This window comes from Ochotona curzoniae, unplaced genomic scaffold, assembly GCF_017591425.1.
Source record: "Ochotona curzoniae isolate NIBS_2020 unplaced genomic scaffold, NIBS_Ocur_1.0 contig_2599, whole genome shotgun sequence".
Taxonomy (NCBI): domain Eukaryota; kingdom Metazoa; phylum Chordata; class Mammalia; order Lagomorpha; family Ochotonidae; genus Ochotona; species Ochotona curzoniae.
The window spans coordinates 7,760,443-7,782,063 of NW_024465520.1; the positions used below are offsets into that span (position 1 = coordinate 7,760,443).

The 21,621-nt window shown below is 50.3% G+C and overlaps 1 protein-coding gene across 1 annotated transcript in view; it reads left to right on the forward strand.

Annotated features, from left to right (window-relative positions):
- Positions 1 to 21,621, forward strand: part of MED12L (mediator complex subunit 12L) — a 302,774-nt gene that overhangs the window by 54,969 nt on the left and 226,184 nt on the right. The window contains exons 5-6 of the mRNA XM_040974792.1: positions 14,988 to 15,157; positions 20,546 to 20,656. Of these exons, the coding sequence (XP_040830726.1) occupies positions 14,988 to 15,157; positions 20,546 to 20,656 (281 nt within the window). The remainder of the gene's footprint in view (positions 1 to 14,987; positions 15,158 to 20,545; positions 20,657 to 21,621) is intronic.

Consider the following 21,621-nt stretch of genomic DNA (forward strand, 5'->3'; position numbering starts at 1 on the left):
TTCCCTTAGCAATTTGATGGAATCAGATAAGGGATTTAGATCCTTGAAACATTTTGGTTTTTTTTTTTGTGTGTGTGTGTGTGTGTGTAATGTGTGACGTTGGGGATGTTGTTTCATACTTTTGCACAGGTAGATCTAGTTTTTCCCAGGATCATTTGTGGAATAGACATTCCTTTTTCCAGAGATTGATTTCATCTAGTTTGTCATCGATTAGTTGGTTGTAGTTGCATGGATTACATTTCTAGGGTTAAAGTTTTAATTTCATTGTTGGTATAGATACGGACTTTTTTTCTTTAAGGGAGACATACACTGTTTTAATTTTTGTTTTTGAGAGGTGGAGAGACAATCTGACAGTTTGTTCCCATTCTCTGCTTCACTCTTTAAAGGAATAAAGTGAATCCGGGGGCCCCGAACTTAATTTCGGTCTCCCACCTGGGTGGCACAAGCACAGCCAGTCCCTTGAATCACTAATGCCACCTGCCGGTTGGAGTTGGGGCTGCAGCTGCTTATCAATCCCAGCTATAGTGGGTAGGGTGCGTTGCAGCCTTCGCTGCTACTTTCAGATGGCTTACATGTTGGAATACAATTATAATTTATTGCTCAATTTTCTGATGTGGTCTGTTCAAAATTTTTTCAGTTGAGTTCTTCATCACTTTGAGGGTTTCCTGTTCTGTGTATCAATCTCTCTCCCCTCCCCCTCCCTTACTCTCTCCCCTTCTCTCTCCCCCTCTTTTCTTTCGCGCTTTTAAGCACTAGAAGATATTCTTACCTTACGTATTTCCTGATCCACCCCTACAAATAGGTATTTCTCCAGGCAATGCTGGTTCTTTTTATTGGAAAATGGATTTATGAACCAGAACCTGAGTACAGGATACTTTTTTTATTGCTATTGGGGCATCATCACCTCTGGGCTTCCTTGGTGGAGCCACAGCAGTTGTGTATACACGCTGACCTATGAACATGCCTGTATGTGACTGGGCATATCCTTTGACCTAAACATGGACCGTTAGTGAATAGCGTGCCAATCTTCCCTCAAAATACAGAAATGGGTGGTGGATCTACTCAAATTACGATTGGGAGAGAGGCAGATAGGAAATATTTCAGTATGTCAGGGAGCTGGAAGAGAGGTGCGTTAATTGCTTGACATATTAGCAACTACAGAATGCCTGCAGTCGGGAAGTGGGCCTGTACGCATGGATGAGAGGACAAAAAGTAATGCTTTGGGAGAATAAAATTAGGGGCTTACATCAGGGCAGTAGGCCGAAGCTTTCTCAGTAAATCCCATAGAACTGTAGGACTCCTTGAGTGCAGGAGGCTGGTGTTGTGGCATGGTGGGTTGGACTGCCACCTGCGGTGCTGGCGTCCTATCCGGCCCTGGATCCAGTCCCTGCCGCCCTGCCTTTGACCCAGCTCCCTGCACCTACTGGGAGGCCTGACTTAAGTTCTGTCTCCTGGCTGCAGCCCAACTTCGGCCATGGAGGCGTTTGGGGAATAAATTGCCTAGTGGAAGTTATTACTCTCTCTCCATTTCTACTTCTGCCTTCAAGGTAAAAAATAAACAAGTAGCCCGATGGTTCTGTTACAAGAAGGACAGTTAAGCTAAATCTTTGTTTCAGATTATTGTTACTTCTTTGTTGTCATTGATACTTATTCTCAGAGATCTTGCTATTGAAATGTTTTATGAAAAAAAAAAAAAAACAACTTGGAATCCATTCAAGGAATGTGATTCCACCCCCATAGCACGTGAGTTTTAGATAAATTGCACGAACCTGCCTTTCACCAAACTGAGTGCTTGCTTAATGAGATCTTAGCAAGACTGAAGTAGATACTTTAGTGAAAATCAGAAGACTTTTAATAGTTTTCCAGGTGTGTGGCTCTTGAGATAACTGAACATACAGATTTCCTAATTCATACTTTTTTTTTTCATTGTGGTGAAAGCATTTCCTAAAATTTGAGTGTGGTGGTGTTCATGACATGTGTGTTGACACACATGAGACCTGAAGGACATTTTCATCCTGCAGAACTGAAGCTGTGGCCCTTGAGTAACGCCACTCCCGGCTCCACCTGCCCAACGCTGCCCCCATCACCAGCCCCCGCCCCTGGTAAACAACATTGAACTTTCCCAGATTTGCGCAATTCTACTCCAGTTGAATTAAGTTGCATTGTGACTGTATGCCCGCCTGTTGCCCCACTCCTGCTTCTTCAAAGAGAAAACACTGCAGCTTGTTCCATTGTAGGATGGTGGTAGCGGTGGTGGTGGTTGTGTGTGTATTTGTGAGTTTAAAGACTAGGGCATGGAGACACAGGGAAAGAGATCCTCTCTCTACAGGTTCACTCCCCGGAGGGCCCCAGACTGCGGGGGCGGGCCAGGCTGAAGCCAGGAGTTAGGGCTCCCATGTGGCTGGCAGGGATCCAAACATTTGGGCCATCATCCGCTACCTTTCCAGGCGTGTTAACAGGAAGCTGGATAGGAAGTGGAGCAGTCAGGATTTGAACCGCTGTTAGCAGCATCTTTAGGCTGTTGAACCCAGTTGTGTGTTGATGATTGTTAATTGTTTGAATGATTTTGAATTTTTTTTTTTTAGTAGGAATGCATTGGAAGAATTTCAGTTGCACAAGCGGTGGTTTAATGTTTTGCCACAGGATTGCTCAGGTGCTGTGCGCTGCAGGGAGGTGCTGAAGTGTCTTAATCCCTGAAGGAGGCGCGCTCTGCCTTGCAAAGGCAAACACTTGGTGTTTTGGTTTTCCCTCCCCGGCCCCCCCGGAAAGAAATACTTTTTCTGGCAAAAGCCACCTATTAGCAAATAAGCCAGAACTGTAATTCTGTTACATACCAGTATCAATTGTTAGCACCGTTTCTTCGGATCGCGTTGGTTTGGGAGAATTGCTCAGTCTCACGCTTTTGTGTAATGATGTGATCATTTCAGGTGTGGATGCTCAGCCTAGCAGTCAGGATCCTGGCCTCCCACACCCAGGTCTATAGGTTTGAATCTGTTTCTTCTAACTCCTCCTCCTCACTGTGCCCACCTGGGGGGGGGGCAGTATCTGATGGCTCGAGTGACTGGATGCCAGTCACCATGTGGGACACTTGGGCAGACTTCCCATCCTCGCGCTCTGCCCAGGCCAGTACTGGAATGTGGGAAATAAGATGATAGATGGAGGCGCTCTCTTTTGTCTTTGCTTACGTCTTGCTTGCCTCTCATAATTTAAAAAGAAATTTATAGTTTGAAGTTGGAAAGTAAGTTTAAAACATTTAAGCTGCCATCCAACAGGTTCTTTGTCTGATTGGCTTACAATAAAGATAGGCTCCTGCTTGTTAATTAACGATCTCCGGTGATAAAACATAGCTGAAATCCTGATTCATTTGTCCACATGGTGGCTCTTTATGACCGCCAGCACATACATATATGTGTCTAGCACTTGGAAGATAATCACATTACAAAAAAATAAATCGCTTTGCTGGAGGTTTCGGCGGGTTGGGGGCTGCTCTTTCTCGTTTGGGCCGATCCTCACAAGTACCCCCCCTGTGTAAGGCAGCTGTAGCATGAGTGAACCCACAGAAACTGGGGGTGCGGGGGCAGGAACTCTGGCTTAGATGGATGTTTCTGGATTCTGTTTGCTTTCCAGAAGCTCCAAGCTGCTCGTGTCCGTTGCACAAGGCTGGGATGCGAGAATGATGTTTGAGTTGTGATTTGTCATCCATTTTGCAGAATACATGCTTAATGTATAAACAAGGAACATTGAAGAAAACAACGTTTGTGTGAAGTGACTGTGTGTGTGTGTGTGAAGGTTTTTGGTAGTTGAGACCTACCCAGGATACGAGAAACATAAAATGCTGGAAGGGTGTTGTAGAATGTTGCCCCCACCGCAGGCCCTTCGTCCTGCTCTGTCCCAGCTCCCTCCTCACTCACTTTAGAAGCATTCGTTGTTTCCTGGTTCTTACCTTCTGAGATTCGGTGATTGCACATTTTAAGGTATTTTTAATAGTCCTTTAAAGAGTGGAGCTTGTTCTGCATTATACGTATTGTGGCCTTTTTTTTTTTTTAAAGATTTATTTTTATGGCAAAGTCAGATATATAGAGAGGAAGATCTTCTGTCTGATGATTCACTCCAAAAGTTGTCACAACTGCCAGTGCTGCGCCAATCTGAAGCTAGGAGCCAGGAACCTCCTCCAGGTCTCCCACACAGGTGCAGGGTCCCAAAGCTTTGGGCCGTCCTTGACTGCTTTCCCAGGCCACAGGCAGGGAGCTGGATGGGAAGTGGAGCTGCCGGGATTAGAACTGGCACCCATATGGGATCCTGGCGTTCAAAGTGAGGACTTTAGCTGCTAGGCCACTGCACTGGGCCCAAGGCCTTCTTTTACATAATTGCAAACCACTACCATTTTAATGGGTTATTTGCAAATAACCCATTGTCTTCTTGAAATTTGTGTTGAGATGTTAATTCCATGTACAATCTTGAAATGAAATGACTGCAGATCTATTAAAGATTACACAGAATGTATTGGTTAGAAAACAATTCAGGGGACCTGGCATGATAGCCCAGTGGCTATTGTCCTCACCTTGAACGTGCCAGGATCCCATATGGGCACCGGTTCTAATCCCAGCTGCCCCACTTCCCATCCAGCTCCCTGCCTGTGGCCTGGGAAAGCAGTCAAGGACGGCGCAAAGCTTTGGGAGCTTGCACCTACGTAGAAGACCTGGAAGAGGCTCCTGGCTCCTGGCTTCAGATAGGCTCAGCTCTGGCCATTGTGGCAGCTTGGGGAGTGAATCAGCCAATGGAAGATCTTCCTCTCTGTCTCTCCTTTGTGGATATCTGACTTTGCAATAAAAATAAATAAGTCATTTTTTAAAAAAAGTAATTCAGAGTCAGTAAATGATCAGGGTGAGAGACAACCAACACAAGTGACCACTCAGAGCGTCTAAGCCAGCTCTCTGGGCCTGCGTGAGATCAGAAGGGACGGGGATGGGTCTGAGCGTGGTCGAGCGTGAGGCATAAGCTTCCTGCTCGGGTGCTTTCTCGGCTGCCTTGGCTGTGGCTGGCTGTCGTGTTTGTATTTGTTGCCTGGTCTCAGTTGGCTAAAGCTCTTGTGAAAGCTTAAAATTCACCACAACTCTGTATAGGATGCAGTGCTGCTTTTCTCACTGGAAACTTTGCTTAAGCCCCAGCAGATGGTATAGTTCAATTCCAATGCGACATGAAAAAAGAATGTGTGTGTGTGTTTTTTTCCTTCATGAATGTGTGTCACTTTGTCCCAATGACACTAGATAGCAAAAGCTGGAAGAGAAGCGGGGGTTCAGGAAGTACCTGCTGTTATCATTTACCCCGTGTTGATGGGTCCAGTGTGTAGCTGCCGGTGAATGGCTGTCACCGTGCTGTTCCTGAATTTCTTTCCTTCCTCTGAATCTTCAGCTGCAGGCTTTTCTTTTTATTCCTCTGACCTGCTCTCCTCCTAGCACCGCGCCCTGCAGCCTGGCTGTAGCTGAGTAGAGAGATGTGCCCGCCGCACAGAGAAACCACGTGTCTGACGTGGGAGGCTGTGTAGGCACATCCTAAGGGCGTGCGTAAATGCACCAGCTGAATTCCGAGTAATGAATGACTGCCCCTGTGAATTCTGCCACGGGACTTTCTCGCCAGAGACCCGGCAACTGCTCACTCGGGTGTAGACGGAAACCCAGAAAGAGCCACTTGCCATATGATAATTACAATGTTAGTTTCTGACAGCTCGCCTTCTCACCCCCTGGAGAAGCAGCCAGGCTGCTCTTGCAGGTGCTTGGCGTGTGTCCCTCTGGTCGGAGGAGGCCCTGGAGCTGCAGATGCAGAGAGAAGCAGCTGGTGCGATGAGCGAGTTGAATGAGCAATTCCTGTTCCAGGGTCTAAAATTGGAATCTGTGGTTGCCGGACGAATTGGTTTGTGATGTGTGCATGGGGCTGATAGAGGGGAAAGGACAACGGCCCACAGTATCTAAATGCAACAGTTAGCACGTCCATGTTCAGATGCAGACGAGACGAGAGTGGGAGGCCTACCCTGGCATCTTGGTGCACAGGTGCCGCCGCTGGCCAGCAGGGTGCATGGGGAGTGTCTGGCAGCCGTCCTTCCCACGCGGGACCCCTCCTATCGGGCCTTCTTGCCCACTCCCTCTCTCTGGCCTGGCGCCTGTTTGCTTGGTCTTCCCCTGAGATCTGTTTGGTAACTGTCACTCCCCTGCCTTAGAGCTTGTCCTCTTGGGGCTGTGCCCCTCCCTCCTTCAGCAGTGGCACTGTTCTCCTGCTCCCAGCCACTGCTGTCACCTCCATTTCCTCCTCTCCTTGTTCCCTTCCTGCACCCTCCCTCCACCGCCCCAGTGTGCTCCTGGCGCTTGGCTGAACAGACTCAGCCCGCCTCCTGTAGCTCCCTTCTTCCCTGCCTGGGGCTTCCGCCTCCTCCTTGGCCACAGAGGCCGTCCCCTCACCTGAGGTCACTGTCTCCTCTTCCGCGCCCCCTCCCTCTGCGTCCCAGCAAATCTCGAAGCTTTTGTTTCTCCCAGTCACTTCTATGCTGGTGATGGTTTGTCGTTTGTTTTTGAAAACCTTGATTAATAGAAACAGAATGCATTCTGTGTGTTTCTTTGGGTCAGTTTTCTCAGACAATCATCAATCTTCTACTTTCTAGCTCTCTCTTTGCCGCCTCCCTCCTTCCTTTCCGTGGTAGTTTTAAGCATGTTCTATATCTCACTATCTAATTATATGCAGATAGGTAAGCATATTGATGCATCCTGTTCTAAACAGCAGTAACTGCCGTGCTAAGGGACCTGGCCAGAGCCCCAGCAAGCTGACAGTGAGTAGGGCCGGGACAGGAACCGGGCTGGCTGGCTGGCTGACTCTAGAGCCTGGGCTGGTCCGCACTATCCCGTGAGCGTTAGTTAAGGTCTTAGCGGAGGCCCACTGCCCAGAGACGGACACCAATCCTGCTGCTCTGTGGGCAGGCCAGCTGTCCCCGGGCTGTGTCTGTTGGACACTTGCACTGCCCGAAGCACGTCCCTCTGACGCCGTCTCCCACAGTGGTACGTATGTCACTTTTCTTCTGAGTGTCATCCCTTGCGTGCACCTGCTCGGTGATGTGTCTCCCCGGGAATGTCCCCCAACACTTCCAAGGCAGGTGTGTCCTGAGGCAAGCTCCATGTGCGGGAAACCTGAGATGGGGGCATTGTAGCATTGTAGCATTGCCAGTAGGCTGCTTGTGCATCCTTGGTGTAATTTTTAGAGATGTGACAAATCGAGGCATCCCGGTAAAAGCCCCATTTTTTTTTTTAAACTTTTTCCCACTGCGTGTGAATGGGTAAGTGTCTGAAACAAGCTTTTCATTCAAAAGTTAACTAAACAAGCCGCCCAGTGCCTTCATCCCTCTCCCCGGGCCTTCGCTGTTTTTCACATTGCAGTGCTGTCTGGATCTGCTGCGCCTTCCGTCTCAGAAACGTAGGGGCCACTCTGCCCCGCCACCCCTTTTTCCTCCCCCTCCTGTTCTCCGTCCATCTGCCTCCTCTGGGGTGCCCCTTCCTTCGCTTCCCAGAGCCGCTGAGTGTTTTAGTCCTCTTTTGTCATTGCTTAGCACTGACGCTCTTCCATGGCTTTCAGTCCCGTCGTCCTGTTGCTGCTGGTGTCTGGGTGGGAACGCTGCTGGGGTTGGGGTGGGCAGCTTTCTCCACCTGGCTGCAGACTTCGGTCGCGGGAGCAAACGCTGGACGTTTAACTGGCGCCCTCTGGCGATGCTTTGGTGCACCAGCGCTGGCGGGCCCTGGCATCTGGCCACCTTGGCAGGCTCCTGGCACGGAGTCTGCCTTCCCGTGCCTGTAAGCCTGGAATGTCATGCTGGGCTGTTTGCGTCTGTGGCGCCATCCTTTGCGCCCTCCCTCAGGACTCCCCTGGAATGCAATCCCCTGGTTTCCTCTCCGGCGGTCCCTGCTGACAGTGTATTGCCCGTGTGTCCCCAGGACACGGGCCTGCCTGATTGGGCTGTTTCTCAGCAGATAGGGATCTTCAAACTCCAGGAGCTGTTCTGCCTCCCGCATGGTCCGGTTGGCTAAGACTGATTTTTTAAAAAATGTATTTACCTTATTTTTCGCATCCTGAGTCTGGCTTGACCCCCAATAAATCACAGTGTACTTGCACAGCGCACTTGGCATTGGACTGCTGCTTAGTAAATAAAACGAGAGAAACAGCCAGGAAACACCAGCTCTGGGGGATTTGCTGTGCAGCGCTGCGTTGGGGGACAACATTTTCAAAGCACTGGGTCGTCTCGGTGACTTCTCACACTGCAGCATTTCCTAGATCAACGTGGAATTGTCCTCTACATCATGAATTGCAAAAAAAAAATATTATTTCTTATTGTTAAGTATTCCAAGAAATCCTTTTGAAAATGTGGAGGTTTGAAGAAATTGTTTAAAAGTGCATGTGTTTGCAACAGCTTTATTGAGATGATCCATATGCTGTCCTTTCAATCCATTTGAAGCATAGAAGGAAGTGCTTTTTGGCACACTTGTGTTTGCAGAGTTGTAAAACCACCAAGCACAGGTTAGCGCGTTTTCGTAGCTCCTGATGCACGCAGATGCTCTCTCTTCCCCACTGGCTCCCCCCTCCCCCCCAGGAAGCCACTCATGTGCTTTCTGTGGCTCCAGCAATGCCCATTTTGGACATCCTCAATCACGTACTATGTGGTCTTTGAAACCGACTTCTTTGAGTTAGCGTCAAGTGTCAGCCTTCCCTCGAGCTGCATTGTGTCACCGAGCCTGCCTGCCTACTTGGGACTGAGCTGTGTCCCTGTACGCAGCCATCATGTGGGGCTTACGCTCTCCGCCGCCGACGGGCGTTTGGGCTGCTCTCCTCAACCTTGCCTCACGTCACTGCAAGTCACTGCTGTGACTTCTTTCAGATCTCTAACTTGGAATTACTGAGTTCAGTGGAAACTCTGGTAGAAGTTGGGAGGGGCTGCTGAACTTTGTTTCCCATTTGACGCCGCAGTCATGAATGCACTCAGAGGGTTCTGGAGCCCCTGGGTCCTCACCGTGCTGGTTATTGTCTGTCTGCTTGATTGATGGTGGCCCGCCTGGGATGTCTAGTTGTGGTCTTGATTTGCATTTCCCTGGCAGCTAATGACGTAGAATGCCTCTGATTGCTTCATTGGCTGCTTGCCTCTCATCTTCTGAGAAATATCTACTCACATCCTTGGCCTGTTTTTAAAAATACAGGAAATGTCTTTTTTTTCAATGCTTAGTTTCATTCACCTGAAGGGTAGGGGGACAAAGAAATAGAGATCTTGCATCCATCGGTTTACTCCCCAGATGTCCCTGTAACGAGGCTGGAGCAGGTGAAAGCGAAGGGCGCAGACCCCTAGCTGCTGCTCCCACGTGGGCAGACAGGTCCAGGCTCCCTTGCTGCTCTCCACCGCCTGCTAGGCTGTGTTGAGAAGGAGCTGGCTTGGAAGCGGAGGTGCAGGGACTCGAGCGGGCGCTCTGAAAGCTCTGACATGCGAAGCGTGAATCCTAAGCAGTGGTTTAACTGGTTGTGACACTTGCGTGTTTCTGCGTAGATGTCTTTTCTTAGTTTCCTTATGTAATCTTGATCCAGATGCTTCTATCAGACACAAGATTTGTGAATGTTCCGACTGATACATGAATCGTCTTCTCATTTTTCCAATGGTATCCTTCGGCCAAGGATGCATTTTAAGAGAGAAAAAAAAAATGAACAAAAGAATTGGTGCAGGTCTTTTTGGGAAGGAGAGTCAGCAGCCTCCGTGTGCGGCAGGTGCCCTGCCACCAGGTCTGTTGTGCTGAGCGCAGGCTGGCCGGCTCCGCTGTGTCCTGCAGGTTCAGCCGACAAGCAAGGGAGTTCTCTGTGCCGGAGCCCGTCACCTGTGGCGGGAGGTGCGCGGCCAGACGCATCACCTGGGAGATGTGCTCTGTTGTTTCTGAATTTGGTTGGATTCATTTTTTTTTTTAAGATGTTATTGCTTATTGGAAAGTCGAATATACAGATAGGAACATCTTCTGGCTGCTGATTTTCTCCCCAAGTGGCCGTAATGACCAGAGCTGAGCCTATCTGAAGTCAGGAGCCAGGAGCTTCTTCCGGGTCTCCCACGCGGGTGCAGGGTCCCAAAGCTTTGGGCCGTCCTTGACTGCTTTCCCAGGCCACAGGCAGGGAGCTGGATGGGAATTGGGGCTGCCGGGATTAGAACCGGCGCCCATATGGGATCCTGGGCGTGCAAGGCGAGGACCTTAACCACTGCGCCACCGCGCCGGGCCCTGGATTCTTTTTTAAAGTCTGTTGTAATCACACTATGTTATGTGTGCCACAAACTGGCTTTAATAAAAGTAATACTGTAGAGAGGAAAACGAGCATTCACAAAATTAAAGGTGAGTCGGTGCCGTGGCCTAGCAGCTAAAGTCCTCTGTTTGAAAGCACTGGGAGTCCCATATGGGCGCCGGTTCTAATCCCGACACCCCACTTACCATCCAGCTCCCTGCTTGTGGCCTGGGAAAGCAGTCGAGGACGACCCTGCACCCACGTGGGAGACCTGGAAGGGCTCCTGGCTCCTGACTTTGGATTGGCACAGCACTGGCTGTTGTGGTCACTTGGGGAGTGAATGATTAGATGGAAGATATTTCTCTGTCTCTCCTCCTGTCTATATATATCTTAGTTTGCAATAAAAGTAAACAAACACAAAATTAAAGGTGTGACAAACATTTATAACTTCAATATTTCTGTGGAGTGTTGCAGACCTTTTATAGGCACCTGATTAACAGGTGCTTCTCAATAGTCTCTTCTTTAACGTTTATTATTTTTGCTTGAAAGGAAGATTTACAGAAACGGGGAGAGATGGAGAGATCCTCCATCAGCTGGTGCACTCCTTAAATGGCCATAACAGATGGAGCTGTGCCAATCTGAAACCAGGAGCCAGGAGTTTCCCCCAGGTGTCTCATGTGGGTGCAAGGGCCCAAGCGCTTGAGCCATCCTCCTGCTTTACTGTTCTGTAATCAGGGAGCTCGGCTGGGAGTGGAGCCTGTGGGATACTGGCACTGTGTGCTGGAGATCAGCCTGTTGACCCACTGCGCTGGTCCTTCTGATGAGCTGTAACACAAATGGAACATTAGAAATGTTGCCACTTTCCCTGAAGTTAGTCATACCGAAAACCCTCTGCACGTGCCCTCGTGAGTCTACGTGATACGGGAAAGAAGTTTGTGTTAAGAGTTGAAAGGCAGGATGGCTGGGGCAGGGAGAGGAGGTTGACCTCGCTGTGTTGCCTGAGGTCAGCTCTTGGGAGCTGACTGCATTTACACGTGTAGGAGGAGACATGGCGGAAGTTCTCCTTGCGCCAGTTAAAGGAGCGAGAGAGGCTCCGGTTTGGTGATAAGGCGATGTGTTGACGAGAGAAGGCTGCAAATGAGCTGTGATGCTTGGGTTGGCTCTGGACTCTGGATGCATGAATCCCGGTGGACAGAGAAGGCATTCTGGACAGAGGAGATGCTGCAGCATGGAGAGGCAGGAGCCGGTGGGGCTGTGTATGTAACGGGATACAGTTTGAAGTGATGCTAATTCCTAGCCAAGAGGTTTGGCTTGAATTCGTCGAAGGAATGTGAATCAGGAGACTGAGAGACTTAGCCTTGCCAGGTGTTCTGCAGCCACTGGGTGCTGACTGAGCGGCGGTGGAGCAGAGCCTGGCGGCCATGAAAGTTGGTACTCTGCACTGGCATTGGAGCTGTCTCTGAAAACCTGAGCTCCATTTGCTTTCTGGAAAACTTTTCGATTTGGTAAATGATGGTGTCAGCTGCCACCTACTGGTCAGGTTGTGTCTCGCATACACTGTGCCTACTTGGGGAATCTCTCAGCTCTGAAACTTGGCAGCTGTTTGCCTCCAGCTGCAAGTGACTGAGCTGGGGTTTGGACCCCAGGTGTATGTTGTTCAGAGCGCCTCCTAGTGGTGTGGCTCAGCTGCCCTCTGTGGCTTCTCTGGTGTCACACTGCCTGGGAACGTTAGTGAGCGGTTGCCCCGCTGGGTGTGTTCAGATGTTTCTCCTCTACTCGGCTCCCCATTCTCTGACAGCTTTGGCTCTTCCAGATCTGGGGAGATCTCGAGCGTCACATGGCATGGCCCCGTACTTACCCAGTGTGTGCTTTCTGTGTAGCGGGGTGGTTTCCTGGCTTTACCTGTCTGTCCATAAGCAAGCTCACAATGGTGAAATGGAGGACTGAGCAAAAAAGGAGTTGTGGCCCTGGGAGGGTTCTTTGATTGCTGAGGGAGCATCCCCTTCCGCCCCCCAAGAAAAAAACCAAGGGAAAAGAGAACAGCTTCTGCCATTGGTTTTGGCCCTGACCTCCGACACCAGCAGTCATGTTCACGGTCATGAAATTTGTGAGAATCTGGTCTTGTGGTGCTGAGGTTCAGCTCGGCGTCCATGGACCCCATGTGTGGTCAGGTCCTCCGAGTTGCCCTCGTTTAAACCCGCCCTGCTTCCAGAGCCATCAGCCGTCTGACTCATTTGCGTTCTTTTTGGAAATTTTTGGTTTTTTTGTGCCCCCCCATACACATCCTTCCATCTTCATTTATTCCTCGATTTGCTTTCTCACTTCCAACTCGATTCCTGCTCCAGTTCAAGGAAATGAGCGGATGGGGCTTGCGTCTGGCCTGTGGCTAGAGCTTTGCTGTTGCAGTGTGCTGTGCGCACAGCCCAGCGGTGCTGGGACCCCAGCAGGCCGTGCGGGGCTGTCCTCCTGCGCGCCTCGCCATGGTCCGAGTGCAAGGGCATGTGGTCCTCAGGCCTGGGTGCTGGCTCAGGCTGTCATGTTTTAGCGGCAATTATCTGTGTGTCCCAGTTTCGTACCCTGTTACGTGCCAGGCCGCTGCGGCCTTGTGCTGGGTATGAAAACTTGATGTCAGCAAAGGCACAGTGCTAAGAAAGCCACACTTACGGATTTCCCAGAGGAGTTCAGGTTATGGAATTGTTGGTTCATCAGTTTCTAGAAAAAGATCTCTGTGTGTTTATAAAAAATGTGCATTGCACACGCGAGAAAGATCTCTGGGTTATGTTGGAATATTAATGTTGAGGAACAACGGTGTTACAGCTGGATTTCTTTTGTTCTCATCTCTAGTTTAGGATAGATATGTAGAAATCAAATTGAATGCAAGTCAAAGTTTCTATTTTAAATTTTCTACAGTGTCCATATATTTCTCATATAATAAATCTTAAAAAGTCATGTTGGGCATGGCGCAGTAGCCTAGCAGCTGAAGTCCTCTCCTTAAACACGCCGGGATCCCATATGGGTGCCGATTCTAATCCCAGCAGCTCTACTTCCCATCCAGCTCCCTGCTTGTGGCTGGGGAAGCAGTTGAGGATGGCCCAAAGCCTTGGGACCCTGCACCCGCATAGGAGACCTGGAGGAAGTTCCTGGCTCCTGGCTTCAGATTGGCGCAGCACTGGCTGTGGCGATCACTTGGGGAGTGAACCATAGGACGGAAGATCTTCCTCTCTGTCTTTCCTTCTCTCTGTATATCTGACTTTGCAATGAAATAAATGAATAAAGAAGTCTTAGAAGACATGGCCTGGGTAGAGGGGGGTTGTGAGTGCATGGTGTTTTTAGGTCTTGGATTGAAAATATTGAGTGAGGTGTTGAAGGACCTGAGGGTCATTTGTGGCGAGGCGTGGCAGGCAGGCTGCGAATCGGATGCTCGGTGCCTCTTTTCTGTTTGTTGAGCTCCGCTTGCCTCCCCTGATGGCTGCCGCTTGGCTTCGTTGGAGGCACAGTGTCCGTGTTGCTCTGTAGCAGTGGCCCAGGGGGATGGCGCTGAGAGTGACTTTTTTGTCTGAAGTGTCAGTGGGGACGATGTCTCTTAACAGCCTGCTACTTTCCAAGAAGCGACTGGAGTAGAATCAGTGCTGACCTAGTGTGTGTTCATCACTTTTCATTGGCTGGATAACAGAGTTGAATTCTTAAGGAAGGTGAGGAAGAAGTGATTTTAACCCAATTATTAGCAGTAGCTATCTTAGGTGCTGTGACCAACTAATTTTAAGAATACTCCAAAGAACTAAGCGCCCCCGCGATTGTCAGCAGATGCTTTGTTTCTGGGGGTTTGTGGGAGGCGGGAGAAGCTGCTGGCAGGACGGGGCAGAACAGCTTCGTGTGCTCACGTCTCGGCAAGGCGATTCCTCCTGAGATGCGTGCTTGCTCTTCCTGGGGGAAATTTGGCTGCGAGCTCGCAGGTCTTACATTTTTATCCACGGAAGTTGGCATCACACTGATTGAACTTGTGCCCCCATGGTAGACATTTTTGGATCATTTTAGTATCTTGCTTTCCAGAGCTGTTGCTTCTGTTTGCCGTCCAGTGTCTGACCTTTCCTTGGTCCTTCTCTGCTCCTCCGGCACCCCACGTGGCTGAGGAGGGCGAGCCCTGATGGTCTTGGCGATAGTCTGGACAGGGTGGCTCTGCGTGTGGGGCTCAGGCACAGGCTGCTCCAGCGCCTGGTGGGTCTCAGTCCTTGCAGAGTCCGGTAGCAACAGGACGAATCTTACTTAGGCCTTTGGGGTTGGAACGTAGGGCTCCTGCGGGTCCAGGGAAGGCTGCACTGGGGGGATGTGGAGTCCTTTGCTCCTAGACCTGACAGTTCTCGAAGCACTCCCTTCTTTTGACCTCTTTCCCCCTCCTTGAGAATTATCCTGGCAGGTCACCTGATGGGTTTGTCTGGGGTGTGGACCTCCCTTTCAGGCTGAGGGTGGCAGAGGCTGAAAGTGCGAGTTGCCTGTTGCTTTTGGAGCTGGTCAGGCCTCTGCTGGCTGCTTGCACACTGGCCATCTTACGTCACTGCCCGGAGTGCTTACACATGCACAAAGCAATTTGATGGGATAGGTGTTTGTCTTGTAAGTGAATCCTTAAGATAATTGGAAGGGAGAAGTAAAAGTGCAATTCTTGGACCCATCGTAGGTAGAGATTAATCTTTTTTTTTTCTTTTTAAATGCAGAGTGGACTCAGATTTCTACCAGGTATCTCCGAGAACAGTTGGCCAAGATTTCCGACTTTTACCACATGGCCCCCAGTACGAGCGATGGCCATGTGCCAATGCCCCCGGACGTGGAGCAGGCAATGAAGCAATGGGAATACAATGAGAAGCTGGCGTTTCACATGTTCCAGGTAAGCTGTGGGCCGGGCAAGGCGGCGTAGCATGCTCTAGAGATGAGGTGTGTCGCGTGCTGGTACAGATGTCACAGGGTATTACTTCTATTTAAGCCTAGAGGTTTATAGCTTACTCCGACTGAGGCTGTCCGGCATGCACCCACTGTCTGGGGGGTTGTCTTGTCAATCAGAACACCCTTTGTGACGCACGTGAGCCTAGCTGGGTTTTCTGGCGGTTCCAGTGTGCCTTTACTGACGCCAGTACATTCAGAGAGAGCCACCGGACAGCTTGAAATTATTGCTGCAATGTTTTAAAAAGACTTTTTGATACTCATTTTATTCTTAAGATGGAGAGAGATCCTCCATCTGCCGCTCTAATCCCCAAACGCCAACACCAACATGGGCATTTGGACTGCACTGTGCCAACGCCAGGAGCCTGAAACCCCATTCAGGGTCCTCACGGGAGGCAGGGGCTGAAGTCCCTAAGCCATCGCCTGCTGCCCCCCACCCCCCGGCTGCGCCTGAGCAGGAGGCTGCGTTTGGAAGTGGAGGAGCTAGGACCGGAGCCAGACTGTCGGGGGATGCGGGTCCCACGTGGTGACAGTCGCCTTGCCACATTCCTACTCGTATTTGAAGCTATTTGTGACTACCATGTCATACCTGGACACTGTCTATGGGGTCCAGCACAATAATCCAGCACACATACGTGGTGTAACCCGTCAAACCACACAGTAGGAGTTTTTATTTCCTGCCCTTTGTTGAGGGAGCCCAGCAGTTTTCTGATTATGTTACTTCTGTCTGATTATGTTGGTCTACACCGGTATCCTCACCTTTCCTTCCCTCCCTCTTCCTTCCAGCAGTCGTTGTTAGTACCTGACGTTTCTGAACACTGTTTTCAGGGAAGCACACTGGACCTGGCTCGACAGCTTATTATATGTATTTGTATCCAGCCCTCAGTGATGTTAGCTCTTTCAGTGCCATTAAATTCCTCTGTAATTGTGCTATTACATATGATTACTTAGATATCTCTTATTTTTGCAAAAGTGAATCTATTTATTTAGAGATGCCTGTGTACCGGTGCCCGCTTTCTCTCACCTTCACATCTTCACATCTTCAGTGGTCCAGCTGCAGGTGGAAATGCAGACAGGCTTGAGGGGAGGCGTGCAGGCGCCATCCTGATCACCGTGACCGGCAGGGGGCGCTCGCGCTCCTCCGTGCCTCCAGCCTTTGCTCCCTGGTGAGGAGCGGGGAGACACACTCGGTGCTGTGGTGTTGAGCGCACACACACTCGGTGCTTGATGTCCTGAGTGAAGAGGCAGTAGGTGTGTGTAATGTCTGGTCAGTCAGTAACTTTGAAGAGCTTGAAGTTGGGGAGACTGTGTCCCCCTTGGGAAGGAGGTGGTGCTGCTTTGTGGTCAACAGAAGCCACTCTTGCAGATTCTGATTCAGTTTATAACAGGAGAGCTTCCCTGCCTGCCCCGAGCTTTGCCTGGGCAGGGGAGTTCATCGGGTCTCGCAGTCGGCTTAGGGAGTTTTGGATGTTTCACGTTAGAATCGGGAACCCTGAAACCAGCCTTTCTTACAGAAAGCAGCTAGGCTCCGGGGTGGAGGAATGGAGTTGAAACATTCAGAAGGTCATCATATTTAATTTGCTGTTTTCTAAATCTGAACTGGACCCTCGTACATGCACTTGCAGGCAGAACAGGGGCCGGGGCCAGAAGCAGCATCCTTAGGAACAGGGAGAGTCAGATCCGTGCAGATTCATTGGCATCTAAAAAAAGATTCACTGATTTGAAAGGAAGAGTGACAGAGACACAGAGAGAGAGAGAGAGAGAGAGAAATATTCCAGCCGCTGACTCACTCCCTGGATGGTTTCAACAGCCGAGTCTGGGCCAGGCCGAAGCAGGAGCCAGGTCTCCCAGGCGGGTGTTGGGCTCCGAGCACTTGTGGCATCTTTGGCTTTGCCCGTTGACAGGGAGCTGGATAAGGAGCAGAGCGGCCAAGATTTGAATGCGTGCTTTGAGCTGAGGTGCTGTTACTGCAAGTGATGGCTTGCCCTGCTGAGACACAACATTGGTCACTGCACTTTTAATTAAAAAATTTCGAAGAATTAATATTGCTTACATAGTTAAGCGGGATGCACACCCATGTGGGTTTCCCAGTAGGATGCCAAAGACCCGAGAATGGAGGAAGGTGGCTGGGACAACTGTTCAAATTCATTTCCTCTGTGTCTGCAGCGGTGGGGAGGGAGGCGGCTACCCCTTACTGTCAAGTTCCAGCACCTGAGATAGTCCTGAGATACCGTCAGCTTTGGTGCACCAGGGTTGGGAAAATCTTCCCAAGGTCTATTGACTGAAAAAGCCCACCTTAGTGCATCCACAGGCCCAGGAAGATGTTGCAAAGATGGGCCAGGAGAATGTTCCAGCCTGTTCTGATTTCCGTGCTCTGCTGGCCTACATGAGCTGGCTGTCACGGCCCCTGAGTGTGCCTGCGTGTCCCCTGCACAGGCTTCAGCGGCTGAGAGGGCCCAGTCCTGACACTCCAAGATTGGACCCACAGATCGTGTGATTTTTTTTTTTCCTGTGTCCAGCGATCTAGTTGCAGAGTTGCCTAAGAACTTACCTGGGTGACCTGAGGCTGGACTCTTCTGTGTGCCAGCGAGGGCAGGGTCAGGTTCGCCAGCGGCAACACGGTCTGTCATCTTGTACTAGCGAACACACACAGACACGGTGGTTACAGATGCTGGGTCAGTTCTTGCTCCAGCCCTACCTCTTACACAAAATGATGGGTGCTATAGCCTAGTTGGGGTGATCTCTAATCACCCCCAGGTGTGCCCCCAGCCTCGGTGTGTGTTTTGTTTGATCTGTGCTGCGGCTTAGCTTGGTCTATCCCACATCCCTTCTGGTTTGTGCACACCTATGGGTGCTGAGTTTTAGCTCAGCCCAACCTACCCGTAGACTAGGCCACACGTATGCTGATGGGTGCTGCTGCATTGACCAGCCTTGCCTGCCTGCGGCCCTGGCTCTCATGCTCACCAGTGGGAGCTGTAGCCCAATAGTGGAGTATCGGAGTATCCACAGTTTGCTTACTAGGCCTGCTCCCAGCCCTGGATCGTGCACCTGCTAGTGGATAATGCAGTCCAACCTGATAGGACTTACATCCAGTCCCAGTACTTGCCAGCAGGTGCTGCAGCCTAGCCAGGTCTCGGAGGTGTGGCAGTGTAGCCCGGCCTGTACTGCCCCTGGACCACCATGCCTCTAGTGGAATGGCCATGCTCGCCAGTGGAAACATCAGCCCTGCAAGGGAGCCCCTGAAGTTCTGCTACCAGGCCGGCTCCCAGCCCTGGCTCTGGTGCTGCAGCCCAGTCTGAGATGGCCCATCCGCAGTCGCCACATATTCCAGCAGGTACTACAACCTTGCTCAGCCTGGCCTGCCCCCAGTCCTAGTTGTTGCCAGTATATGTAGCTACCTAGCCAACCCCACAACTTTCATGGGAACTGGCAGGTGTTGTCCAACTTGGCCTGGTCTGCACCCCATCCTTGCTCTTGTGTCAGTGTGTTATGGATTGGCCCAGGCCGACCTACCTCCAGACCTGGTTCACACCTATGCTGCTGGGTACGGCAGTCCAGCCTAGCCTGGCCTGGTGAGTGCGCCCCCGTGGGAGCTGCGCCTAGCAGAGTTCCCCAAGTTTCCTGGTAAGGCCTGATCCCAGCCCTGCATCTCCCATATGCCCATGGATGCCTTGACCCTCTTGGCATGGTCTGCCTTCGGCCCTTTCCTTCACTTGTGCTAGCAGGAACTATATCTGGGCCCCACCCAGCCTCCTCAGAGCCCTGGCTCCTGCAAGTGTCAGGTGGGTTCCGTGGTCCAGCCTGGCTTAGTCGGTCACGACTCACAGCTCTCTATGCCAACTGGTGGGTGCTGTAGTCCCATGGAGGTGAGCTCACAAGTCCTGTACAGAATCTTCTCCCCAATCTGGCTCTCTCACGATCTGGTGGATGCTGTAATCCAGCCCGACAATGGCCCACTGCCTATTGTAACACTCATGCTAGGTACAGCAGCCTATCCCAGCCAGGCATTCCCACCTGCCCCAGCTTTTGTGTGGTGGGCAATACTATCTCGCCCAGCCCGGGTCTCCCAACATAGGTGGGTGTTTCTCTCTCCTAAACCACTCTCTCCCAGCTCTCTTGCCAACCTTAAGTGCAGTGGTCTGTTCTGTGGGAAACCCCAGAACTCATTCTTTCAAACACGCCCTCCACTTCTACCTCAATTCATTCCCAGACCTGCTTCCCTGGCCCACCTGAAGTATCCCCCCAGGAGGCTGGGTGGCGTGTCCTGGCCTGCCGTTCCCTGTCTTTAAAGAAATAAAACAACAAAATTAGGATAAAAATAGAGTTGGCAGCTCTGCTGGCATGCTGGCATATTTGGCATAACCAGGCCCAGAGTACCCTCCAAGTGCCAGCTGCCTTCCTCCCAGCAGCGTGACACTCGCCTAGGTACAAGGCCACCTCAGCGTTCCCTGCAGCTGGAGGTAACTTTTGATTCTTTGTGTGACTCTCGTAACTTACTGCAGTGTTGCTTTATTTAAAAATGCTTTTTTACATACTCGTTTAAATTGGCAAATAGGAATAATATGTGTGTTTTAATTTATAGTTTACTTGGTAGATCTTAACTTTTTAAATTGCCATTTTTATGTGATTCATCTTAGGATCACTTTAACTCTGTTTTAAGTTATTTCATTATTTATAAAGATTTATTTTTATTGGAAAGTCAGATTTACAAAGAGAAGGATCTTCCATCCAGTGGTTCACTCCCCAAGTGGCTGCCAGGGCCAGAACTCGGCTCATCTGCAGCCAGGAGCCAGGAGCTTCTTCTGGGTCTTCTAGATGGGTGCAGGATCTCAAGGCTTTGGGCCATCTTCAACTGCTTTCCCAGGCCACAAGCAGGTTGCTGGATGGGAAGTGGAGCAGCCAGGGCATAAACTGGCACCCATATACATGGGATCTTGCCACATGCAAGGCAAGGACTTTAGCCACTAGGCTACGACACCAGGCCCTTGTTTATTTGTAAAGCATTTATTTCATTGAAGGCAGTTACAGAGAGAGAGGTCTTCCTTTTATTACTTCATGCCCTAAATCATTGCAGCGGCTAAGGGTTATGCCAGGCTGAAGCCAGGAGCCAGCATATTCTTCCTGCTCTCCCAGAGGTGTGCTGGGGCCCAAGGATTTCAGCCGTCTTCTGCTGCTTTCCCCAGCACATCAGCATGGAGCTTGATGAGAGATGGAGCAGCCAGGACTTGAACCACTGCCCGCATGCGACGTCGGCACTGCAGATGGAGAAAGGCAGATAATCATTTGTAATTGAGCACAATTTTCCAAAAAAAATTGTTTTCTTGGATTATTTAAGGAAGGAATGCTGGAGAAACATGAATACCTGACGTGGATCCTGGATGTTTTAGAAAAGACCAGGCCAATGGACGATGAGTTCCTTAAGCTCTTGCTGCCATTGATGCTGCAGGTACGTGCGGTCCCGGTCACCTGAGCCCTTGGTTCCACTGGTCAGAGGTACGTGCGATCACAATGATAGGTGAGTCGAGCTGGAAAAGAAGGAAAAGTCCTTTTGAAATCCAAGGAGAACGAGTCTCGGATGCTGGAACGTGTTAACCAACATGCGGCTTCTACCAAGTTTTAGGGGTCGTACACGTTGAAAATATTCCGAGATTGTCTCTGCCTGTTTTTCTTAGGTGGGGTGCCGTTGATTGCTCCCTCTCTGAGCTGAGCAAACATCTCCCCGGTACTTCTAGTCCTGGGATCATCTGGGTCCCCCCGGGGTGATGTCACCACACCCTGCAGTAGCCGGTGGCCACGCGGTCTCTTGTACTGATGATGTGACCTGTGTGAACTGAGATGTGCTTTAAGCATAAGATGCACACTGGGTTCCAAACTTGATATCCAAAAAAAAAGTGTGTGACATCAATAATTTTCATTTTGGATATATCGGGCTGAATGAAGATTTCCTGGAAAGTAGAAATAAACGGTACATTTGTTTTGGTACAGAGCGTTTCTGGAATCCATTCCGTTTTCTCATAATGTGTTTTCATGTACTTTTAAAACTTATTTGAAAACCAGAGAGAGATACAGAAGCAGTGAGAGGGCTGTGCTGCCTGCGGGGGCGCTCCTAGATTGCACACAGTAACTAGGATTGATCTTGGCTAGCTCTTCTCCCTCTTCCATGTGTGTCCCAGCCACCCAGGTGCTTGTGTGGGCGACTGCTACGTGCCTGTTAGCAGGTGTGTTAGGATGCTGTAATCGAGCGCCGAGCTCAGCCTTGAGCACAGGTGCTGCGGTGTGATGTATATGTGTCCCCAGTGGCCTCTTCATGACCGCACCAAATGTCACCCCCTCCATGCGGGTTGGAAAAACCCCTTATTTATGTGGACTTCAAAACTTTTCCCTCCAAAACCAAAAGCAAAAATATGTATT